General features: G+C 39.1%; 1 protein-coding gene across 4 annotated transcripts in view; it reads right to left on the reverse strand.

Annotated features, from left to right (window-relative positions):
- The window catches only part of PARD3B (par-3 family cell polarity regulator beta), a 1119500-nt gene that overhangs the window by 51598 nt on the left and 1046900 nt on the right, over positions 1 to 21002 (reverse strand). For 3 of the 4 annotated variants that reach the window (XM_058300305.2, XM_058300306.2, XM_058300307.2), the window contains one exon: positions 71 to 150. In XM_058300305.2, the coding sequence (XP_058156288.1) occupies positions 71 to 150 (80 nt within the window). Of the gene's footprint in view, positions 1 to 70; positions 151 to 10022; positions 10116 to 21002 lie in introns of those variants that run through there. The other variant, XM_004453623.5, reaches the window with a different exon arrangement.

The following is a 21002-nucleotide window of genomic DNA, read 5'->3' on the forward strand; positions in this document are numbered from 1 at the left end:
TTTCCTGTAGAAGTCTCTAAAGACTTTATTTGCAGGTGAGCTAGTGGTACGAGACCCCTCCATGATCTACCTGGGTAAGGATGCATACTGTCTCTCCATCCCCTCGAAACGGAGGTTGTGGGCATTCCCATCTGGACCCTTTCCAGACACCTGTGGAGAAAAAAGTAATTAGAGATGAAGGTCCATTGTACACCCTGGTTACTGACAATGCATCTCAAAATTATAATCAGTGCATAAATGCTGCTGCCATCTGCCAAAAACCAACCATGGAAAAGCAGGAAGAACTCAGAGTGGCTATAGGAATTGATAACCGGGCCACGAACATGGCATTTAACAACAAAGTCACCTCTTCCAGCAAAGGGTCTCTGTTACACTGTCTCCTTCCTGTCACCATGCCAGCGATATTCTGTAAGACCATATATATTTTTTCTTTTAAAACAGGCTTTATTTTTCCAAACAACTTTAGAGTTACAGAAAAATTAAGAAGATAGCATAGAGAGCCCCCATGTACTCTATACAAGTTTCCATATTATTAGCATCTTGCATTAATGTGGTGGATTTCTTACAATTGTTAACCAAAGTCTATAGTTTATTCAGATTTCCTTAGTTTGTATCTAAGGTCTCTTTTCTGCTCCAGGATCCCATCCAGGACACATTGTATTTAGTTGTCACATCTCCTTAGGCTCTGACAAGGGTCGTATTTTTAAAAGCACCTTTTCCTTGAAACCTTTCTTTACTGACAGGGATTGCTTACAGGCAACCCTCAACTCCATGGCTTATGGGAAGCCCTCCCTGACTACCCGGAATCTCTCTGTTTTCCCTCCCTTCAGAACAACCGCATAGAAATGATTGCTGTTTTCTTCCTAGTGTTGGCCTTTATTGTTCTTCCTTCCTTCCTATGTACTTCTCTGTGTTCGCGTCTCTTGGGGTCTCTTCCATCAGCCGCTGAGACCCTGAGGGGCAGTGTTTGGCTCTGGTAGGTTTGTAGTACAGCGTGTTGGTTCCTGGAATGCAAGGACCTCATGGGAAGCCTTTCTGTATTGATCCCATGAACCAAAAACAGGATGAAAGGAAGGGAGGCATACTTGTACGTCAAAAATTATTCTGTTTTTCACCAATTGTGTATATATGTATGCTCTTCTCTAGTAAACATCTCTGCAACATCATTAATGCAGTCATTCCATTAGTAATTAGTGTGTACCTACAGTATCCCAATATTATGCTAGGTCCTGACACAAAATAAAGAAGAAATCCAGCCCCTCTTCTCAAGGAGACATGTCTGCAAACAATTATGGTATGATGACGGCTAGAGTAGAAGTATGAGGAGCGAGGCAGTGGGCGTCTGAAGGAATGGACACCAGAGTCCACCTGGGAGAGTTGAAGACAGCTTCATATAGGTGGTGAAGCGTCTTCTAAAAGCTGAATATGAATGAGGAGTTTTTCAGGGAGAAAGGGGTATAAGAGTAACAGGACAAGGCATTCTAAGTAGAGAGGACAAAAATAAAGCAGCACGGAGGCACAAAAAAGCACTCTGTTCAAGAAATGTCAAGATTTTGGTAAGGCAGAAGCAGATGGTTTGAGGAAGAGGATATTAGTAATAGTAGCACTAATGCTACTATTTCTGTAGTTACAATCATTACTGATGCTACTGAAATTTAACATCTATTCAGAACATACTACAGCATTTGTCAAGCACAAGGTTAAGTACTTTACTTGTATTATTCCTAACCAATCTTCCTAATAATCCTAGGAGGTAGAGCTCATTCACATCCCATTTTGCAGATAAGAAAACTGAGTAGTTGCTCAAGGCCATACAGCCAACAAGTGATGGAGGTGAGACTAGGATCTTGTCTACCTGACCCCAGAGTCTAAGTTCTAGAGATAAAGACACTGACAATATTTTGGAGGAGCTCATGCACCAAGTCATGGAACTTGATTTTACCCTTAGGTAATGATGAAGCCACTGTGAGTTAGCTTTGAAGGCACATTTTGGAGCTGGTGGCAGTAGAGGTAACCTCCTGACTGTGCACCTGCTAATCAAGGTGGCTGATACAGTGACCATGTGGCTCTGGAGTCAAAAGTTTCCTGATTATGGAAGCAGCAGCAGCTCCCTTGGTAACCTGATTCTGTAGTATGGCTTGGAAAATCGTTCTGGAAAGCCCATCCTAGAATTTGTTTCTTTAGTACTCTGTGTGGTTCTACAAGCCAATTAATATGGTGCAATAAATACATTCTTGCTAAAATTAGCTAGAGTGCATATAGTTCTCTGCAACTGAACAGTGACCCACATATGGTCCGCAAAAGTGTATGCTGGAATTGGCAATAAATTGGTGCCTGGTGCTTTACTGAGATGATTTCAGTGTATTGATGGGGGAGAGAAAGCTAGATTGTATGATGTTGAAAGTCTTTATGAGCTGCTTCTATTCTTCTGTAGCCTGCAAGCTTCTCCGTATAGTTTTCTAACAAACAACCACTAGTTCTACTGTCTTATGCTATTATGCTCACAAAATGGGATTATTACTTTCAGGTAAATACTTGTTACTCTCTCCTAAATAGAATAACATGCTAAGTGCGTTAAGACATAGAGATAAGAAAAAGTTTTCTTCCTTGGGGATTCACAGTTGGTCAATGGAAATGATGGGAATAAATCTCTCTTCCACTATTTGAAAAAATAGATTTGACTACTTTTCCTCCCTAAATGCTTATTGTGAAAAACCACCCACAGATGACCTCTGTTAACATTTATGAATATATACATATTTTAATGATGTATAGCATTTTTCCCCATCTTTTCATTATTGACGTTTTCCTGTGTCATTGAATATATTTCAAAAATGGGAATTTTAATGGCTATGTAATATCCCATTATATGGATAAATCATAACTTATTTAACTAATCTCTTCCTGTTGCTTGATCAATTTAAAATAACCCAATCAGAAATGGTGGCAATATAGATTATTGTATTGGGTACAAAGCTTCTTGCAAATAGCTATAAATGGAGGGTAGGAAATCGCAGATAGATGATTGCCAAAGAGAAGGTAATTATAAGAAGTTGTACTTAGGACCTTTGGAAGACAGGCCACTTGAGGAGGGACTGAGGGGAAAGAAAGCAGGCACAGGCATTTATAGTCTCATTTCTCATTTTGTCTGCTTTCCACAAGACACAGGACTGTTCCTACTTAAAGAAATCCTTATTAGGTAATTTCCCTCATTGCAAGAAAATAAAGTCAGTGGCTCTGATCCAATTAGTTTTTTTAAAAGAAGCCCTTTCTCTCACTTGGTATTGTCCAGGGTTTTTATTTTTTAATGTAATGACCTAAATATATGTCTGATAGAAACAATCTTAAACTTAAGCTATGACACAAACGTAGTGTTTTGCACAACAGTGTAATATTAGAAATTATGCCTGAATTTTGAGCATATTTATCTTTCTCTCACCGATACAGCTCAGAAAGTAAAACTTCAGAGAGCTTATTTGAAACAACTTGAAAAGCTCACACCTTCATGTATCTTCTTTGTGGCGCCCCTCTTTGGCTGAATTCTGACAGCCTATCAGGAGGGCTCCATGTTCAGGAGAAATGTTGAATTAAGATGCTTTTAGTCCATGGGAGTTCTCCCAATTTCATTCACTCAATGCCTGCTGACGGCTGGGGTGTTAAGAGCCTTGTTAAAATAAAGCTATTAGTCTTTTCACCACAAAAGCAAGGAGCTTGCTGCTTACATTCGGGGTTCCTTAAATTAGTATGTATTTCTAGACTGGCATTGCTAGAATCAGCAGTTTCATAAAGCAATATACTAAAGAGGCCATTTAACCTCCTCTTTCCCCCATTTGCAGATTAATGGTAGAGGGTAAGATTTAATGCCCTTTCAAACATTTTTAACAATTCATTAAAAATAAAAGAATAAATCATGCAAGATTTTCTGCAACTGTCTGAAGACAAAAAGGTGAAACAATTCAAAATTAACATGTTTTCCAGCTCCTGCAGGTTAAGATACATTTTTTCCAATGTTGTAATTTATGTCCCATTAGTCAATTTTCCTGAGCACATTTAAAAGCTGCTGTGGTAGAAAGGTGCAATACAACCTATTTATCTGTACATAACATCCTCATTTGCAAATATGTCTTACTTAGGTCCAGTACTGAAAAATCAGTCTTATGCTGCCAGACACATCATAAGGCTAAAATGTAAACATATTAAAAATTTGATGCCATTTTAGGAAATGTGCATTTCATTTCAAGTTGGTATCATGGCAGATATTTTTTAACGGTTTCCCACATTTCTGAAGTTTCGTTTTGGATTACGTTGCTTTAACCGAGCTACAGGTTTGACTGGAAGATTTTCATAGGGAATCAACACACTGAAAACTTTTAAAAAGTTCTAAACTTGGTTGTGAGCATATTTAATATTATGACATCCTACTAAAATGCTACATGTTTGGAGGGAAACCAAGGGTAATACTTCATTTAAACAAAAATAAACCAAATCTAAATGGGTTGTTTATTTCTCTTTGGCAATGAGAGAGAAGTATATCATGCCTGAGATATATATTTATAAGTCTGCTATCTAGAGAGGCAAAAGTACATACACTCGTTCAAACCATTATTTCTGAAGTGCTTATTTTCTCTAATTTGATTTCTGTAATCTCATCAAATAACTGGGTATTCAGCTGATAGGCTAGTCTAGAACATCTGCTAGTTTAGGAAACACAGCAAATCAAAATATTTTTAAAATTACTCATGGGTAAGGCTTTGAACCACTCTGTGTCTTCATTTTTCTCTCTTCTAAGATATCAGAGTTAAAACTTAAGACCTTTAGGTTCCTTCCAACTTATGCAAATTTATAAAAGTTAACTTTCAATAGCCTTCACATTTATATTAACCACTTACACATCATTAATATAGTAACTGTATGCAGGTTCATAATGATTACAAAGCCAAATGATGAAGACAGCAAAGTAATCTGCAACCTTTTGAAAGTATAAAGTATTTATTAAAATTTAAGAAATAAATCTTTGTTAGCACCACCCAAGTACTAGCTGAATGTATGCTGAGCCACTGCATCTTAATAACTTTAAATTATCTCTCTTCTGATTGTCTTCTGTGAAAATAAAATCAGACATCGCCTGCCCAGCTCTGTTTGTATCTTGGCCACAATCACAGTTACCATAGAAACTATGATTGTGGATACAATTTTACAAATTTGGCTTCATCTATCAGATGCACTTTGTGAGTGTGTGTGCGTGCACGTGTGTGCACTCGCCAATAAGCTTGAAGAGCAAAATCTGGCTCTTCGTCTTTAATTAAAGAGCGAGGCACCATCCCTTATTTCCTTTCCTCCATCTGTGTACCTACAAATAGAGATATTGACACACTGGCTGAAATGGAAACTCATTCTTGAGGGAAGACAAGGGTCTACTGAAGAGATGAAAAAAAGATATTAGGTAAAGCATTCCTTAAGAAATCTATGTCTGTTAACCGGCCTTGTATTTGCCAGGAGCAGAGGAATTTGGTGGTGTCTGTTAGTTACATTAATCACTGGATATTAGTATTATCTAGTACTTTTTGAAATTGGTTTCTAATTGTTTCTTGGATGTGAAATGTGAGTAATTTATTCCTCTGCTGCTTTATTTTATTTTGCTCTGTGGCAATGTTCTTTACTCATCCCAAAAGAAACAAAGTTGACCCTTAAATTATGTCCTAATCTTAAAATGATATAATAGTTTGCTCATATAATTTTTTATGAGTTTGTACTATCCTTTTTAGCTGATAAGTCCTATTAAAGATATTCATTGACTAAACCCACTAGTGTATTTAAAATAAACTCTAATTCAGAAAGACTAAATGTACATATTTCAGAAGGTTTCCCTTTTCCCTTTTCCCTTTCAGTCAGTGAGCAAGTTCCAGTCACTCCCAATAACAGTTACTAGAAAGAAATGACTCTTTGAGACACTCTCTATCAGTATTGTGAGTTTTATTAAAGTTTCAGTTTCCATCTCTGCCTTCTCTCACACATGACGAAACTAAAATTTGGGGAAGGTTAAACAACTTAGCTATGGTCACAGGTGCTCAGTGGCAGAGCCAGGATTTGAACTGAGATCTGTTTGACCATAAAGCAGTGCTTCTCCCTGCTCACAATGCTGCTTTATAGGTTGGTTGTGATCATTATAGATACTGTCACTCTATTTCCTAAATGATGTACTAATTCATAAGACCTGAAAGTATGAATGAATCTATGGGGGCAATGGGATGGAATATGTGAAACTGCAACTATTTGAAAACATTTTGAATGTGTTATAAACATCACAGCCATATCACTGAACTCCACTTTCCTAGCAATATTTGTTTCATATAACTGGAGGCATTAATATGTATATATATTTTATATATATATTAATTTGGGGTATAGCAAAAGTAATTTTTAATAAAGAATTATGTTTTATAGAACAAATAAAAACTTGGATTGTACAATTCTTTCCAGTTATTCATACCTGGGTTCAGCTCATTAAGTGGTTTACATACGGTCCCAGATTGTAAGCTTCACAAAGGTTGGGACAGTGGCTCCTTCATGCATCACTGTATTTTTAGGGCTACCGCATCATCTTGTTCATTAATATTTATTGAGTTAATGAAACACCTACTCAGTGGGCAGCTAACATAGAGAACTAATCAACTTTCATAATGTCTAGCTTGTTTTTGTTTGTTTGTTTGTTTTATCCCCTTGCGGCTTTTTTGCTTGCTGTCTGCTTTCTATGTCCATTCGCTGTGCATTCTTCTGTGTCTGCATTTATTTTTATTTATTTCCCTCCCCCCCTTGCGGCTTGCTTGCTGTCTGCTCTCTATGTCCATTCATTGCACGTTCACCTGCATTTCTGTTTGTCTTCCTTTTTGTTGTGTCACCTTGCTGAGTCAGCTCTCTGCAGCACTTGCAGGCTGCACGGCACTCCGCAGCATGTGGGCAAGACTGCCTTCACAAGGAGGCCCCGGGACGCAAATCCAGGGCCTCCCATATGGTAGACGGGAGCCCAACTGATTGAGCCACAGCCACTTTCCTCTAGCTTGTTTTCTGAGCCAAACCTAGTATATAGTAGAAAACACAACAATCATATTGTCAAAATATTTTCTAAGGAATATTTGTCCTAGAGTTAAAAGTCTTACTAAGTCTGCCACTTTCAAGTTCTTTTGTTTCCTGAGTCGACTGTTTTCATTTCCCTAAAAAAAAAACCAAACAAACCCTACAACATTTTTACAATTCAGATTTAAACTTGGATCAGGAGTATAAATCACAACCATTAGGAATCTTAATTATGTAATTGTTTGAGGAGGAGGGAGATTTCTATAAGCTTAAAGCAATAGTAGGTAGTAAGAGAGCTTACTCTCTAGGATGAATTACTGAACACACAGAGCATAACTCTTTTTGGTCTGACCACTACCTTGGTATGTGGCACCTACTTGACTCACAGATTTACTAGACACACACTACCATTAAGGCTGGAATCAGATACTCGGAAGCCTCGGATTTATCTGTACTGAATTATATTGTGCCTGACTACTGTATCAGTAGAGGTCAAGTTTTAGAAAGATGAACAAAGACAAGATGAAGAGAAAGGAACTGAGGAGATGGCATTCTGTAAATTGATGTGTTAGTGTCAAAACCTTGTTGGAAAAACCAAACACAAACACCGCCCCCCCCCCAACCACAAAACCATTCACTTTTTTTCTATTACCTAGCAAATAAAGTTCAAACTCTTAGTCTGGCATTCAAGGCCTCCAATAACCAGCAGCAACCTAACTTTCCAGCTCCATCTCTGCCTCTTTATTTATGTTCAATACAATCTATGATTCCAGTAAGCATTTTATGGATTGTGACCATGCACTTTTGTGCCTAGGGCAGGATGCCCGTTTCATCAGTTTTGTAGCCCTTCCTGTATGGCAAGGGCTTAGTCAAGATTGATTGGGTGAATGAAGTAATGAACGTTGCTCTGATTAACTATACTCACTCCTATAAAAGGAAAGGAAAAGGGGGAAAAGTTCTGGATAAGAAAAACATTCTGTAGAAGGTGGTGAGAGAATTAACAATGATAGAGAATGGAGCATAGAAAAGGAGTGCAGACAAGGAAAGAGGAAGAAAAAAACCTCTGTGAAACATAGAACTGTTGCAAAGGGGAAGAGGACTGTGAAAACAAGCTAGGTTATTGCCAACTATTCTAATTCTTAGCATACAGGTAATTCCTCTCTGAAGTTTCTCTCCATTAATCAAACTCTTGGATCAATCAGAATACTCCATCCCTCCATGAGGCTTGGAAATACAGACTATACTTTTCTGATTAGATGTATATATAGCATCATACTTTCAAAGTCTTTAAATGTATTTTGTCAACATTTAAAGTTGGATTTGATATAATCATTTAATTGGACATTGATTCATCTTCACAGAACTCATTACTGAATTCTTCAATTTCACCAACATAATTTCCTTCCAAATTACCTTTTATCTACATGCTGTAAGTCCAAGGGCTTTGAAAACTTTGCCAAAATAAAAAGCTTTTAGATATCTAGTGCTGGCTGGACACAAACCCACAGAAGATTATTGAAGAATAATGCACACTTGCCAACTGCCAAATACAATTGCTTTTTGCATAATTAATGCCATTCTTGCTGTTTGAGTACCATTTCCACCCTCTAATAATTTCCATTAATAGAGGAAGTTTTTGAAATAATTTTGCATCCTGAAAAACCACTGTGGCTTCTATACGCCTTTTAATCAAAATAATGACAATGGGTTACAGGGGGATGGGTAGAGATATTACAGTAACCCTGGTTTGCATTTGCTTTGTCATTGTTTTCAATCTACAAAAATTGTCCAAAGGTCTCATTGTATTCTCTGTTATTATGTCAATTAGACCTTGGGGCTTTGATTTCAATAGAACTGAACCATATGAATTTATATCAAGAACAGAAAAATATTTTTAAAATGAGCATGTTGGACAATTTACCTACAAATAATAAATGTGAAATAGGAGTATTTTTTTTAAAGAAAAAAACAAGAAAATGAGCAAATGCAACTGTAAGCTCAGGTCCTGTAAAATATGATAACTATATAATACTTTCAGCTGAAGCTTCTACTAAGAGGAAGTGATAAACCAGCTGCAACTCATACCCCTAAACCTGCCAATTCACACAGTTTTTATTATGTTGTTGCAAAATCAAGAACTCTGCTCAGGATATAAAATTATGCAAATATACAGAGAGAAACAACAACAACAAAAGTCAGCTCAAGTTTCTTATATGAGCCAAGAAATGGATATAGCAGGTTGGCATAGAAGCCAGCACATGCTGAGGAGGACACTGGGACTCTGGTTAATTAGGTTTCTAGAAACCCTCTCCTAGACTTCCTCTATAAGTTGAATATTGATACTACAAGGAAAGTTTGGGTAGAAGGAGACCACTGCTGAGAGTCTTTCCCCACCCTGCTCCTCAGTTGCTTTGAAAATAGCAACAGGCTACATCAAAGCCTGAACGCTGCTTTGCCTAAGATGGTTCTGAAAAAGACTTCACCGGAGTCCATCTAGCTTTGCCCAACCTGCTCTGTGAAGCCCACTCAACAGAGATCTGATGAGGCCATTAGAGCAGGAAGCACTTGTTCTGTGCAATGGCCCGGCAGAGGGTGTGGGGTTCATCGTGGAAGACTGTTCTGTGAGCTGGTTAAAGTAGGAGAGCCAGGTACCTAAGTCACTGAAAAGAAACTACATTTGCGTATGAGTTTTGATAACCTTATTTAAAAAAATTGGTCATTTGTGAAACTGTGCTGCCACTTTAAGGGAGATCTCGTGGGCCCTCAGAAGAGGGCACCTGACCATGGGCTTGGGTGGGGGTGCGCTATGCACACACCACTTTAAGGAGGCATCATCAAACCTCAAAATACCTATCTTCTTTGTCAAATGTGCTCACCCGCTAGTTCCCACATACTTACAGAATGAAGGATATATAATCCCATACTATATTTATGAAAGATTTTGCAGTTATCATAGTATGTTCTCATACATCATCTGATCTGTAACCCAATCCTGTCCAGGAGAAAGGCAGGTGTTGTAGACTCCTTGCAAGATGATTTTGCTGAAAGAGAGGCACAGCAGGGAAGGTGGGTAAGAACTAAAGATCACCACCCTTCCTACAGCACCCCTCCATCCTAAATGGAAAGTGACTCCACGAAGTTTCTAATTGAATGCGGACACGCTGAGGTCTCTGGCCTGCTCCTGGTGTGGTGTGGTGCTTAGGAGCACTGACTTCAAAACAGACTCCCTGGGTTTGTGGTCTGGCTTCAACACTTAACTGGCTGTGTGACTTTGAGCAAGTTAACTACGAGTCTCCGTTTTTCCACCTGTAAAATGGGTTTTAATAATGGTATCTACCTTAAATGGTTGCTGTGAGGATTCTGTATGATGCATGTACAGCACACAGTATACATCATACATATAGAGTTATAAATTTAGACCCAGGAAATCTATAGTTGCTGTTGTGATGGTTGTTACTGCTGTTACACTGAACCTGACCTTTCTTCAGGTATGGAAAACACCCAAAGAAAGTTTCTGCCCTACTCTGTAGATTAATTTGATGTTTGAGAGACAGAACTAATGGATGCGTCTTCAATGATACAGTTTCAAGAATAGTACTGGGGGGAAGTGGACTTGGCCCAATGGATAGGGCATCTGTCTACCACATGGGAGGTCCATGGTTCAAACCCTAGGCCTCCTTGACCCGTGTGGAGCTGGCCCATGTGCAGTGCTGATGTGTGCAAGGAGTGCCGTGCCACGCAGGGGTGTTTCCGCGTAGGGGAGCCCCATGCGCAAGGAGTGAGCTCCATAAGGACAGCTGCCCAGCACGAAAAAAAGTGCAGCCTGCCCAGAAGTGGCACCACACACACGGAGAGCTGACAGAACAAGATAACACAACAAAAAGAAACACAGATTCCCAGTGCTGCTGGTAAGGATAGAAGCAGTCACAGAAGAACACACAGCGAATGGACACAGAGCAGACAACTGGGGGGGGGGGGGGGGAGGGGGGCGGAGGGGAGAGAAATAAATAAATAAATCTCTTTAAAAAAAAAAAGAATAGTACTGGGAAAGAGAGAGGAGACAGAGGGATGGAGAAAGAGAGAGAACTCTTTCCCCTGAAAAGTGCCCCTTTATGCACTTAATATATATGGATGAGGGGCCGGAATAATATATCACACTTAAAAGGACGATTTACATATAAGTACATATATATGTAAAAATGTATACATGTATGTGTGTTTGATTATCTTATTGGTCTACATAGAAAATCCCCAATATCTTGGATAAAGTCTAAAGTCCTGAATAAGAAGTCCAAGTCTTTCACAGTCTCCTGCTGTCATCATCATCATCATCACTGTCCTCTTTGTCTTCATCATGCCTCCAGGCCCATTTCCTGTTACATCATCTTATGTACCTTCCATGTGGCCTTCTCAACCACAGTCTTTCTGTAACGCCCATGCACTCTCACGCTACCATACTTTCGTTCAGGCTTTTCCTTTACCCTTTGCTCCCCAAACCAGATCCTCTAGGAAGGACTTCAGAGAGAAATACTCACTTCCTTTTTTCTGAGTGCTACCATATATCTTGTTTTTTGTTGTTGTTTGTTACCGCTCAACACATAGTTGAAGGCTTACAGAAAAATCATGCAGAAAATAGAGTTTGCTGATGCTCCCCCCCTCCACCAAATACACAGTTTTCCCTATTATTAACACTGCATTAATGTGGTACCTTTTTAGGAAATGACAAAATGGTATTATAATTATACTATCAACTGTAGACCATAGATTACATAAGAGTTCACTGTGTTGTGCAGTCTTAATAGTTTTTAAAAAAATGCTTATTCTAGTAACACCTATACAACCTAAAATTTCCCCTTTTAAACATGTTCAAGTATATAATTCCATGGTGTAAATCACATTCACAATGTTGTGTTCTCATCACCACCTTCATTAACAAAAGTTTTCCATCATTCCAAACAGAAACTGTACCAATTGAGCATTGACTACCCATTTTCTACCCCCAACCCAGTCCATTGTAACCTGGTAAATGTATGGAGATTTTTTTTTTAAAGCTGGTTGATAAAACTTTTAATTAAGACACCTTAGTGTGGGATATAAAAACACAAGAACCACATAAATATCAGCTGATTACAATTTTTCCATAAACAGTTTTGCTTAAAATGAAGCCCTAATTGAATTCTGGTCTTAAACTTTTGACAGATGACTTGGGTTCAGCCTGGCTCTACAATGATGGGTCAAGTAGATGCCAGGCTAAATCACTATGTTGACAGGTATGTATTTTAGTTTCTGACTCTATGAATTTGCTTATTGTAATTATTTCAGTGGGATAACGCAATATTTCTCCTTTTGTGTCTGGTTTATTTCACTCAACATTATGTCTTCCAGGTTTCTCCATGCTGTTGCGTTTATCGAGGCTTCAATCCTTTTTATGGCTGAAAAATATTCCATTGCATGTATATAAAACGCCCAGTGGTTAGGGTGTCCGTCTACCATATGGGAGGTCCGCGGTTCAAACCCCAGGCCTCCTTGACCCGTGTGGAGCTGGCCATGCGCAATGCTGATGCGCGCAAGGAGTGCTGTGCCACGCAAGGTGTCCCCCGCGTGGGGGAGCCCCATGCGCAAGGAGTGCGCCCGTGAGGAAAGCCGCCCAGCGTGAAAAGAAAGTGCAGCCTGCCCAGGAATGGCGCCGCCCACACTTCCCCTGCCGCTGACGACAACAGAAGCGGACAAAGAAACAAGACGCAGCAAATAGACACCAAGAACAGACAACCAGGGGAGGGGGGGAAATTAAATAAATAAAATAAATCTTTAAAAAAAAAAAACATTTTGTTCATCTAATAGACTGTTGATGGGTACTTGAGTTGCTTTAAATTTTGGCAGTTGTGAATAATGGTATTAGGAACATTGGTGTGCAAATACTTGTTTGAGTCCCTGCTTCAGTTGTTTTGGGTGAATACCTAGAAGTGGGATTGCTGGGTCATACGGTAATATTATACTTAACTTTCTGAGGAAACATGATACAACAAATTACAGCCACTAACAGCGAAAGTATGTTCCTATTTCTCTACATCCTCTCCAACATTCGTTTTATTTTTATTTTTATTTTTATTTTTTTCCCCAGTAGTAGCCATTATAGTTGGTGTGAAACTGTATCTCGTGGTTTTGATTTTCTTCTAGGGCTTTTATAGTTTAGGTTCTTATATATAGGGCTTTGATCCATTTTGTGTTAAGTTTTAAACATGGTTTGATATATAGGTCTACCTTCATTCTTATGTATCTGGATGTCCACTTTTCTAGTGCCATTTGTTGAAGAGACTGTTCTTCTCTAATGAGTGGAGATAACACTTTTATGAAAAATTAATTGGCCATAGAGAATTTATTTCTGGTCTCTTAATTTGATCTCATTGGTCTATATGTCTGCTCTTATGCTGGTACTATGCTGGTTTGATTATGGTTGCTTTGTAATAAGTTTAAAATTGAGAATGTTAGTCTTCCATCTTTGTTTCTCTTTTCCAAGATGTTTTTGACTATTCTTACCCTTGCATATAAATTTGGTGATTAGCTCTTATACTTCTGCAAAGATGGCTGTTGGACTTTTGATTGGGATTGCACTGAATTTGTAAATTGCTTTGGGTAGAACTGACATCTTAACAATACTTAGTCTTCTACTCCATGAACACAGAATGTCCTTCATTTATTTAGGTCTTCTTTGATTTTTTTCAGCAATGTTTTTCGGTTTTTCATGTACAAGTCCTTTACATCCTTGGTTAAATTTATTTTTGGATAAATGATTCTTTTAGTTGCTATTATAAATGGGTTTTTCATTGATTTTCATTTCAGATTGTTCATTACTAGTGTAAAGAAACACTAATGATTTTTGCATATTGGTCATGGGTGGGCTCCACCACTTCGCTGAATTCATTTATTAGCTCTAATAGCTTTGTTGTGGATTTTTTCGAATTTTCCATTTCTAGGATCATATCATCTGCAAAAAGAGAAACTTTCACTTCTTCCTTTCAAATTTGGATGCCTTTTAATTATTTTCTTGCTTAACTACTCTAGCTCAACATCTAGTAAAATGCTGACTAACAATGGTGACAATGGGCATCCTTATCTTGCTCCTGATCTAAGATGGAAAGCTTTCAGTCTTTTATCATTGATAAGATGCTAGTGGTGGGATTTTCATATAAGCTCTTTATCATGTTAATAATGTTTCATTCTATTCCTAGTTTACTTAGTGTTTTGATCAGGAAGGGGTGCTGAATTTTGTAAAATGCCTTTTCTGAATCAAATGAGATGATCATGTGCTTTCCCTCTTCGTTCTATGTATGTAGTGTGTGAAATTAATTGATTTTCTTACATTGAACTACTCTTCCACACATTTTTTAGTGTGTTGTTGGATTAGGTTTGCTAGTATTTTGGTGAAGATTTTTGCATCTATATTCATGAGGGGTATTGGCCTTTAATTTTCTTTTCTTGTGGTATCTTTATCTGGCTTTGGTATTATAGTAGGGTTGGCCTCTTCCCTTCAATTTTTTGGAAGAGTTTGAACAGTACTGGCTTTAATTCTTCTTGGAATGGGTAGAATTCACCAAGGAAGCTGTCTAGTCCTGGGCTTTTCTTTGTTGGGAGTTTTTTGACTACTGACTCACTTCTCTCTCAGCTGTGCCTTTAATGCATCCCATTAATTTGGGATGTTGTGTTTTCATGTTTATTTGCTTCAGGATATTTCCCAATTTTCTCATAATGTCTTCTTTGATCCATTGGTTGGTTAAGTGTGCATTCATTAATTTCCACATGTTCATTAATTTTCCAGTTTTCCCTCTCATACTGATTTCTAGCTTCATTCCATTGTGGTCAGAGAAGATACATTGTATAATTTCAACATTTTTGAATTTATTGGAACTTGTTTTGTGATCTAACGTATGTTTTTTTTTTGGAGAATTACCCGTATGCACTAGAAAGAATGTGTATTCTGGGGTAGTTGGATGACGTATTCTATATTGGTCTCTTTGGTCTAGTTTGTTTGTAGAATCATTCAAGTCTTCTATTTTCTCACTGATCTTGTGTCTAGGACGTTCTATCCATTTTTGAAATTGGTGTATTGAAGTCTCCTACAATTATTGTAGAATTATCAATTTCTCCCTTCAAATCTGTCAATATTTCCTTCATAAATTTAGGGCTCTCCCATTAGGTGCATATATATATATATTTAAATTTATTGAAGTATATCACTCATACATAAACATACATAAATAGTAAGTGTATAGTAATAGTTGTGAACTTACAAAAGAAACATATATAACATCGTTCAGGACTCTCATAACTCACCCTACCACCAATACCTTGCATTGTTGTAAAACATTTTTAACTAATGATTAAAGAGCATTGTCAAAATATTACCACTAACCAAAATATTTTTCCACCAACCCACCCTACTATTTTTTGTCATTTATATATGAACATACATAAACTAATAAGTGTATAGTAAAAGTTGTGAACTGACAAAACAAACATGCAAAACATCATATAGGGGCCCCATACATCAACCCTTCACCAATACCTTGCATTGTTGTGAGACATTTGTTGTAAATTATAAAAGAATATTGTCCAAATCTTACTACTAATTATAGTCCTTATCTTACATTTGGTGTATTTCCCCCTCAATCCACCCTATTATTGTTTTTTAAATATATTTTTTATGACAGAGGTTGTAAACTTATAAAACAATCATGCACATGTGCAGAATTCCCAAATAACACCCCTCTATCAGCACATCACACTGTGGTGAAATATTTGTTACGGAAGGTAATAATACCATCTGATTGTTACCACGTCCATATCGTACATTTGGCACACATTTTCCATACTGCCCCATTATGAACACAGTACATCTTTGGCATAAATACAAGAATGTTATATTATTACTGCTAACCACAGTCTATAGGTCACTCCAGTTGTATTTTTCCATGCTTCTCCACATTACCACCCTGCAGTAGTGATGTACATTTGTGTTAGTTCACAAAGGACACTCTTGCATCTGTACCATCAATCACAATTCTCACCCACTTCTTGGTTTACTGTGCTATTCAGTTCCTAGATTATTCTCTAGCATTCTGTCAATTAACATTTACATATCTAGACTACCATTTTCAGTCATACCTCCATTTACAAATTGGCTGTTACTCACTATTTGTTACCATCCACTCTATACATTTCCACACTTTTACAGTAAAGCTAATTAAAACTTCTACATACATTCAACATCAGTAGTCCATCCATCTCTGTTCTCCTCTTATCTCCTTTAAAAATCCACCACCTACCACTAGGTCTTGAAGATATTTTCCTACAATTTCTTCTAGAAGCTTTATGGTTCTTGCTTTTATTTTTAGGTTTTTGGTCAATTTTGAGTTAATTTTTGGATAAGGTGTGAGATAGGGGTCTTTTTCCTTCTTTTGGATATGGATATCCAGTTCTTTCAGCACCATTTGTTGAATGGACTGTTCTGCCCAAACTAGGTGGGTTTCACAGGCTAGTCAAAAATCACTTGAGCATACTTGACCCATGTAAGGGTCTGTTTCTGAACCATCAATTGTGTTGATTGGTCTACGTGTCTGTCTGTATGCCACTACCATGCTATTTTTACCACTATAGCTAGGTAATATGATTTCAAGACTGGAGAGGAGCATTCATTTTTCCTTTTTAAGATGTTTTTGGCTATTCAGGACCCCTTACCCTTCCAAATAAATTTGATAATTGTGTTTTCAATTTTAAAAAATGCTGGTGGAATTTTTTATTGAGATTGCATTGAATCTGTATATCAGTTTGAGTAGTATTATTTTTAAGGATTTATTATTACTTTTTAATTTATTTCTCTCCCCTTCCCTGTCCTCCCCCCGCATTGTCTGCTCTCTGTGTCCATTCGCTGTGTGTCCTTTTTTTTTTTTTTTAAATATTTATTTATTATTATTTTTTTAAATTACATTAAAAAAAATATATGAGGTCCCATTCAACCCCACCGCCCCCGCCCCCCACTCCCCCCACAGCAACACTCTCTCCCATCATCGTGATACATCCATTGCACCTGGTAAGTTCATCTCTGAGCATCACTGCACCCCATAGTCAATGGTCCACATCATAGCCCAGACTCTCTCACGTTCCATCCAGTGGGCCCTGGGGGGATCTACAGTGTCCCGTAATTGTCCGTGAAGCACTATCCAGGACAACTCCACGTCCCGAAAACGCCTCCACATCTCATCTCTTCCTCCCGTTCCCCACACCCAGCAGCCCCCATGGCTACCGTTCCCACACCCATTCCACATTTTCTCTGTGGACATTGGATTGGTTGTGTCCATTGCACACCTATGTCAAGTGAGGGCTTAGATTGCACATGGGTACTGGATGCACTCTTCCCGCTTCTAGCTGTAGACACTCTAGGCTCCATGTTGTGGTGGTTGACCTTCTTCAACTCCATGTTAGCTGAGTGGAGTAAGTCCAATAAGTCAAAGTGTAGGAGCTGAAGTCTGTTGAGGCTCTGGGCCTGGGTGTCATATTATCAGTCCAGAGATTCAAATCCCCTACATATATCTTAAACCCAGCACCAACTACAATTCCAATAAAGTAGCATGCAAGTCTTGTGAAAAGAGATTCCCTCTGAGTCCATTTCCATCACGCAGAAACACCAGCTCCAAAGAAGGGCCATCTGTCATGGCAGTGAACCCCTTCTGCCATGACCATAGAACCCGTGGGTCTCTTTATCCCTCAAAAGAACCAATACCTGGGGTTGTATCTACCTTATCTGTCTCTTAGACTCTGTTCAGTTGTACATAGGGGTATTCCTTCTGACAACCTCCAGACTCTTTTTTAGAGACTCACAGCCTTATAATCTCATTTCTCCTTTCCATTTCCCCCTTACATTAGGTCAAACTGCTTCCCGAAGTCATGTTATTATATGTAGACAGGTATATTCTGCTGTTCCGCATTGAATCTTTGATTCAAGGTCATTTTCTAGTTGCTTCTTCAGCTGGTATGTGGTAGTGGCTGTGTGTCCTTCTGTGTCCACTTGTATTCTTGTTGGTGGCACTGGGAATCTGTCTCGTTTTTGTTGCATCATCTTGCTGCGTCACCTCTCCACGTGTGCAGCGCCATTCCTGGGCAGGCTGCGCTTTCTTTTTTTTTCGCGTGAGGTGGCTCTCCTTATGGGGTGCACACCTTGCATGTGGGGCTCCCCTACACGGGGGACACCCCTGCGTGGCATGGTACTCCTTGCATGCATCAGCACTGTGTGTGGGCCAGCTTATCACAGGTCAGGAGGCCCTGGGTTTGAACCTTGGACCTCCTACTTGGTAGGCAGATGCCCTATCCATTAGGCCAAATCCACTTCCCAGTTTGAGTAGTATTGACATCTTTTTTTTCCCTTAAATATTTATTTTATTTATTTTTCTCTCTCCCCCCCGCCCCATTGTCTGCTCTCTGTGTTCACTTACTGTGTGTTCTGTGTCTGCTTGCACCCTCAGTGGCACTGGGAAACTGCGTGTCTTTTTTGTTACGTCATCTTGCTGTGTCAGCTCTCCGGGTGTGCGACGTCACTCCTGGCCAGGCTGCACTTTTTTCACATGGGGCAGTTCTCCTTGCAGGGCGTACTCCTTGTGTGTGGGGCACCCCTGCGTTGGGGGGTGGCACAGCAATCCTTGTGCGCAGCAGCTCTGGGCATGGGCCAGCTCACCACACAGGTCAGGAGGCCCTGGGTATTGAACCCCGGACCCTCCCATATGGTAGGTGGATGCTCTATCAATTGGGCCACATCCGTTTCCCCAGTATTGACATCTTAATGACATTTAGTCTTCCAGTTTGTGAGCATGGAATGTTCTTCCAGCTACTTAGGCCTTTTTTGATTTCTTTTAACATTGAGTTGCAGTTTCCTGAATACAACTGCTTTACGTCATTGGTTATGTTTATTCCTGTCTATTTGAGTTTTATCTGTCATATTTTATTTTCACTATTCTTTTGATACTTTTAGTTAGTTTTATTGATACAATCTTCATTTCTAGACTCTTTTCCAGACCTCTCTATCCTGTCTTTTCTTTTCAGGCTCTAGTACACCTTTTAGTATTTCCTGACAATCGGGTCTCTTGATTAGAAATTCTTTGTTTCTGTTTATCTGTGAATATTCTAATTCTCATTTTTGAATGATAATCTTGCTGGATATCAGATTCTTAGCTGGAAGTTTTCCTCTTGTAGTATCTTAAATATATCATACCACTGTCTTCTTGCCTCCATGGTTTCTGGTGAGAAATCAGGATTCAATCTTATTGGGTATCCCTTTTATGTTATGCATTGCTTTTCTCTTGCTGTTCTCAGAATTCTCTCTTTGTCATTGGCATTTGACATTCTGATTAGTATGTGTCTTAAAGTTGCTCTATTTGGATTTTTTTCAGATGGGAGTATGTTGTGCCTCTTAGGCATGGATATCTATGTCCTTTATCAGGGTTGGGTAATTTTCTACCATTATTTCTTCAAACATTCCTTCTGTCCCTTTTCCCTTCTCTTCTCCTTCTGAAACACTGATGACACATATGTTTGCATGACTTTTGCTGTCATTTAGTTCCCTGAGACCCTCTTCATTTTTTCCCATTCTTTTCTTCATCTGTTCTTTTGTATGTTCACTTTCAGAGGCCATTTATTCAAGTTCACTAATCCTTTCTTCTGCCTCCTCAAATCTGCTATTATATGATTCCAATGTTTTTTAAATTTCATTTATTGTACTTCTTATTCCCATAAGATCTGCTATTTTTCTATGTATGCTTTCAGATTTTTCTTTGTGTTCATCCAATGTCTTCTTAATATCCTTAATCTCTTTAGCCATCTCACTGAATTTCTTAAGGAGATTTGTTTGAACTTCTATGATTAGTTGTCTCAACTCCTTTATGTCATCTGGAAGCTTATCTTATTCCTTTAATTTGGGCCATATCTTCCTGTTGCTTGGTGTGGATTGTAATTTTTTATTGGTGTCTTGGCATCTGGCTTAACAGATGTGTTTATTCCAGGTGCAGTTTTTCTCTTCAGTTTAGGGCTTCCTGTCCTTTCTCCCTGCTGGTTGTGTAGTAGGAGCCAAGCATGTAGTTGGTGCTATAAGCTGTAGAGACTCAAACTGCCCTCATTTCCCCAGGAACCAATGAAGCTTCTCCCAACTTTGTCCTTTGCCAGGGCTAGGGACAGAGTCACAGCTGTGTGGAATAATCCAAGTCATGCAGGTCTAGACTGCAGTTGTGCAGAGATTGATGAAACTTCATGCCCCTTTCTCCGTTACCTAGGGTGGGGATGGAGCTGCAGGTGTGGGCAGCATCTATGCAGTATGGGTCCAGTTGCCCCGGTAGATTTCTGATTATTTAGTATGTGCCATTCAAAGGTACCTGCAGTTACCTGGATAGGCTGGTGCAGGACCCAACAGCCTCCTACCTGCCAGAGGTGCGGCTGAAGCCTAGACTAGGGCTACAAGCCAATCTGGGTGAAACAATTTGGTTCCTACAGTCACTGTCATTTTCTGTCAGCTGGGCTTCCCCTCCTGCTGGGGGCAAAGCCAAAATGGTAGCCACCAACCTCTTTCCGACTTGGACAGAATCACACCCTGGCTGTTCCTTAGGCAGCCAAGTCTACCAAACAGTAGCTGAAATCAGTGGCCAAATCTCTTCTCCTCCTTTGTTTTTGGGAAATGAAGCTTCCAATTCCAGGAACAGAATAACTCCTGGGGTGGCCCACACTGCCAAAGTACGACAATCACCAGCCTCCATGGCTTGGCCGGTACTTCCCAGAGAGGCTGGCATGGGCTCTCCTAGATTCCACCCTGCCGGAGTGGGGTTGGGGCTTAGGCTAGAGCTGCAATCTGATCTGGATGGTAAGAAGCTGGTGCCTACCAGCACTGTGAGTTT

Source organism: Dasypus novemcinctus, chromosome 7 (genome assembly GCF_030445035.2).
Source record: "Dasypus novemcinctus isolate mDasNov1 chromosome 7, mDasNov1.1.hap2, whole genome shotgun sequence".
NCBI lineage: Eukaryota > Metazoa > Chordata > Mammalia > Cingulata > Dasypodidae > Dasypus > Dasypus novemcinctus.